Source organism: Sinocyclocheilus grahami, unplaced genomic scaffold (assembly GCF_001515645.1).
Source record: "Sinocyclocheilus grahami isolate Dianchi unplaced genomic scaffold, SAMN03320097.WGS_v1.1 scaffold224.1, whole genome shotgun sequence".
In the NCBI taxonomy this organism is placed as follows: domain Eukaryota; kingdom Metazoa; phylum Chordata; class Actinopteri; order Cypriniformes; family Cyprinidae; genus Sinocyclocheilus; species Sinocyclocheilus grahami.
Genome location: NW_015505403.1, coordinates 496808 through 500710, shown reverse-complemented (window position 1 = coordinate 500710; position 3903 = coordinate 496808). Strand labels below are relative to the sequence as shown.

Below are 3903 nucleotides of genomic sequence, written 5' to 3'. Positions count from 1 at the left end.
AAAAAAAAAAAAAAAACTACAATACATTTGTGTTTATATGAAGATGAGGCTGTGGCTAGTTGTCACACTTTTTATCTTTCCTAATCGTCTCAAAACCTTATAGTTTATACACTTAAGACATTGTGACAACTTGCCCCAGTCTCTCTTGTATATTTCTTACCGAGCACACTCCTCCGTTCTGTTTATATCCTCCAGCACGGATGATGTTTGGTGGAAGTTGTGTGATGCTTTCTTTGTATTTCTTCCATGCTTCTTTGCAGTCGCGAATGTCAACAGTTGATACGTTCAAGGCCAAAAGGTCATTAACTTCTTTATGCTTTTTAGTGGAACCCCATCCAGCAACCGAGCTCTGGGTATTGTTTTTAACACTGTAATGTTGATGTGGGATTTTCACCATCTTTCCTCCCAAAACTGCTTTCCTGGAAATCTGATATTGCAAATACTTAGTTATTAAATGTGCACGTCGTCTTGTGAAAATTTCATCATAACCCAACCGGTGTTTCTTTACCTTTAGAAGCATGATGCCATTACCCATCTTAAAGTTTTTTAATGTTTTTGGTATAAATTTGCGAACCACATTCAATCTTTATAGATTTTTCTGTGGAGAAATATTATGATCGCCAAGAACGACAGTTATCTCTTCATTGGTATGTAATAAAGTGGAGGGAGTCAAATTCACATTTTCATGAATTGTTCAATCACCAATCATAGTTTACTCATTCCAATTAGATTAGATATTTAATTTAGTGATGAATATGGCTTCAAAAATGAACAACTTACCGTGCACAGTGTGCAGCTGTGAGCACATATTGAGGATATATCAGAAATCCTCCACATTCATGTTTTTTATTGTTCTGCACTGAGACCATGTTTTGCAAGGACTTTTTTGAAGCTTTTTTTCCCATTGATTGTCATCTCCAACCATAACTATTGAGAAAAAGACAGAAATGACTATGCAATGTATAAAGGTTAAGAATTACTAATGAAAGAAGCAACCTGTGATGTGCAGTGTGGTCACAGCTGTCGCAGTGAAGCCAGTCATTGTGCTTGTGGAACATTGAAAATGTGTCACTGACTTTTAAACTACTCAATGTAAAAGGGCAAGCCTCCCTTTACACAGCAAACCACAGCATTTCCTGGATGTTTCTTCTGTTAATTAAATGTAACGTCTGAAAATTAGGTTAAAACAAAGATTCCTCATAATTCACCCAAAAATGAAAATTGTCATAATTTACTCACACTCATGCCATTCTAAACCTGTATTTATTTCTTCTGTGGAACACAAAATAAGATCTATTGAAAACTGTTTTTCCATACAATGAAAGTCAATGCCGTCCAAAATCAACACTGGACCCCACTGACAGTGTCCATCGTATAGACAATTTCCACAGAAAAATAAAGTCATAAGGGTCAATGATGACATTTATTTTTGGGTGAATTTTCCATTAAACTCTATGAATGGTACATTTTTAGGTGGATTTTCCTGATAGGTACAAACACTGTGGTTCTTTTTGTAAAAAACATTGCTCACTTGCTTGAAAACCCAGACCAGCCTAGCGTAGCAACAGTCAGTCATAGTCAGATGTCATATGTCATATGTCATAGTCATAAGTCATAATCATAGTCAATCAATGGTGTTAGTTTGGGCAGAGCTGCCAGGCCAATAGCATATGAGAACAATGTTTTGGGAAAAGTTTTTTTTTGTTTTTTTTTCAATTAGTTTTTACAGACTTCATATTTTATGCATATTCTCTTAGGATTGTTAACTCACAACTTGCTTCATTTTTAAATCTATGGTGAGTCTCACGACTTTGCATCAAAATTTATTTTTAAGATGTGTCTGCAAACTAGATTTTCTCACAGGGTGTCTGACCACATGCAATGAGCTCAGCCCCCACAGGAAACCAGGCCTGCTGAGAACGGTTAACACCATCTTTCCACAGAAAAGCTTTTGGAGCTTGTCACATCAATCAAGATTTATTCAGTTAATTCACTATGAAATGAGCTCGAAACATTCACACACATGAGCAGACCGCATTGTTGAAGTTTATTGATCAGGTTCTTACTTCACACCTTCAAGAATAGCATTTATCCATTTTAGAAATTTGGAAATCTTGGTGTAGACATTCGGTCGATTAGGTGAGTCACAGTTGTTTTTCTCATAGAATGAAACGACACCGACTGCGACATTATTGCACACCAAAGGTCCTCCAGAATCCCCCTGAGAAAAGTCATTAAAGTGCAGGGTGTGAATAAAATTGAACTGTCACACTATTTATGATTTGTCCAGAATATGATTTGTACCTGGCAAAATCCTCCACGACCACCTGCACACACCATACGTGAGGTGGAGTAATATTTTTCCCAGTACTTCTGACATTTTTTTTGGTCAATGATAGTGACGTCCACCTCCATAAGCTTAGCACTTGGTGTATCACTGTTGTTTTTCTTCCCCCATCCTGCAACACTGCATTTGACCTTGGCCTTGATGTCCTTATCTTTCTTTGGTATGGAGATCCAGTTGACGTTCTTGCTCTTTTTGACTTTTCCATATAGCTACAGCAAGTAATTAAACCATTAATGCGGATCATTTTCAAAAATGTATACAAATTGGATGACCAACTTTTTTGCATTTACATTTTGTTTACTTATAAGGATAATTGGATTACTAGGTATGTTACTATTTTTTACAATTGTTACATATATGCTTTAAAACAATTGAAACGTGAAAACAGTACAAAATTATTAATAGTCATGAAATATTGTAAATATTGTTCGGTTTACAGCATATAGCATCAGATCTCTAAGGCTTTGTTGATACAAAAATCTTATTTTGTCGCATATCTCCCAATCCCAATCCAAGTCACATCCAAATGTGGTGTGAAATCCAATTCAAATTCACACTGACAGTGTGTCTCAGTCTGAACAATCAGGTTTCTGGTAGCTTTTTATCACTTTGTTAGTATGGGAAACAATGTATGAATTAAAGTATTTAATGATTTGAAAAATGAACTCACTAGTCAGTCCTTAATATCAGATTTGAAACCAAATCAGATTTGTGTGCAATGTGAACAAGGCCTAAGGGAGTGTAGGACATTCACTTTTCTTTTCCTCAATTTTGTTTAGCGTAGAATTAAAACACCATTGCTTTATTGCAGTTTTCTCTGCAAAACCTAGCTGAGTCATTTACCTGAAGTAGCATGATGTCATTTAGCAGACTTTTAGGCTCATACCCAGGGTGGATGTGGTAAAATTTCACATCCATGCGACCAGAGCCATGAGTGTAATCATGAGCTCCAACCACAACTGCCAGCTTCTCTCCACTGTGAAGATGAAGAAGAAGAAAACAAACTTTGCTTTAAGTAAAAACAATATTGGCCTTCCTACACTACATTCCAAAAGTGATGCCCCTGAAGAGCCATTTTTAGTTCCCCAAAGAACCTTTCAGTTAACACTTCTTAAAAGAGCCATTTTTCATAGTGTGAAGACCATTTTAATAATCTGAAGAACCCTTTTGTGCAATGGAAATGTTCCATGGATGATAAAGGTTCTTCATACACCCATCAATGCCAATTAAGAATCTTTATTTTTGAGACTGTAGGAGTCGTGGACCCATTTGGTTGGGTACTATTATACTATTATATCATTTCCAAAGAAGTCACACCAAGTGAGGACTTTTTGCAGCAGTATGGGACTCTCAGTGAAATTGTAACTGACCAAAAAAAAAAACTTACTTTTGGAAGCAGTGCGCAGCTGTCATGACAAACTGTTCAGACACAAGGAAGCCACCACATATGTGTTTTTTATTTCTTTGAATCGAAACCATGTAGGGTCTTGAATGAGGTTTGGCTTCTGTGCCGTTCACTATACCCACTTGCACAGATGCTAAGAGAGAGAAAAATT

The 3903-nt window shown here is 36.4% G+C and overlaps 1 protein-coding gene across 1 annotated transcript in view; it reads right to left on the bottom strand.

Annotated features, from left to right (window-relative positions):
- Positions 1 to 112: 112 nt before the first annotated feature.
- The window catches only part of LOC107596895 (granzyme B-like), a 4262-nt gene continuing 471 nt past the window's right edge, over positions 113 to 3903 (bottom strand). Inside the window, exons 2-6 of the mRNA XM_016287752.1 lie at positions 3735 to 3885; positions 3191 to 3323; positions 2305 to 2556; positions 2067 to 2221; positions 113 to 419 (exon numbers count right to left, since the gene is read on the bottom strand). Coding sequence (XP_016143238.1) covers positions 113 to 419; positions 2067 to 2221; positions 2305 to 2556; positions 3191 to 3323; positions 3735 to 3885 — 998 coding nt within the window. The remainder of the gene's footprint in view (positions 420 to 2066; positions 2222 to 2304; positions 2557 to 3190; positions 3324 to 3734; positions 3886 to 3903) is intronic.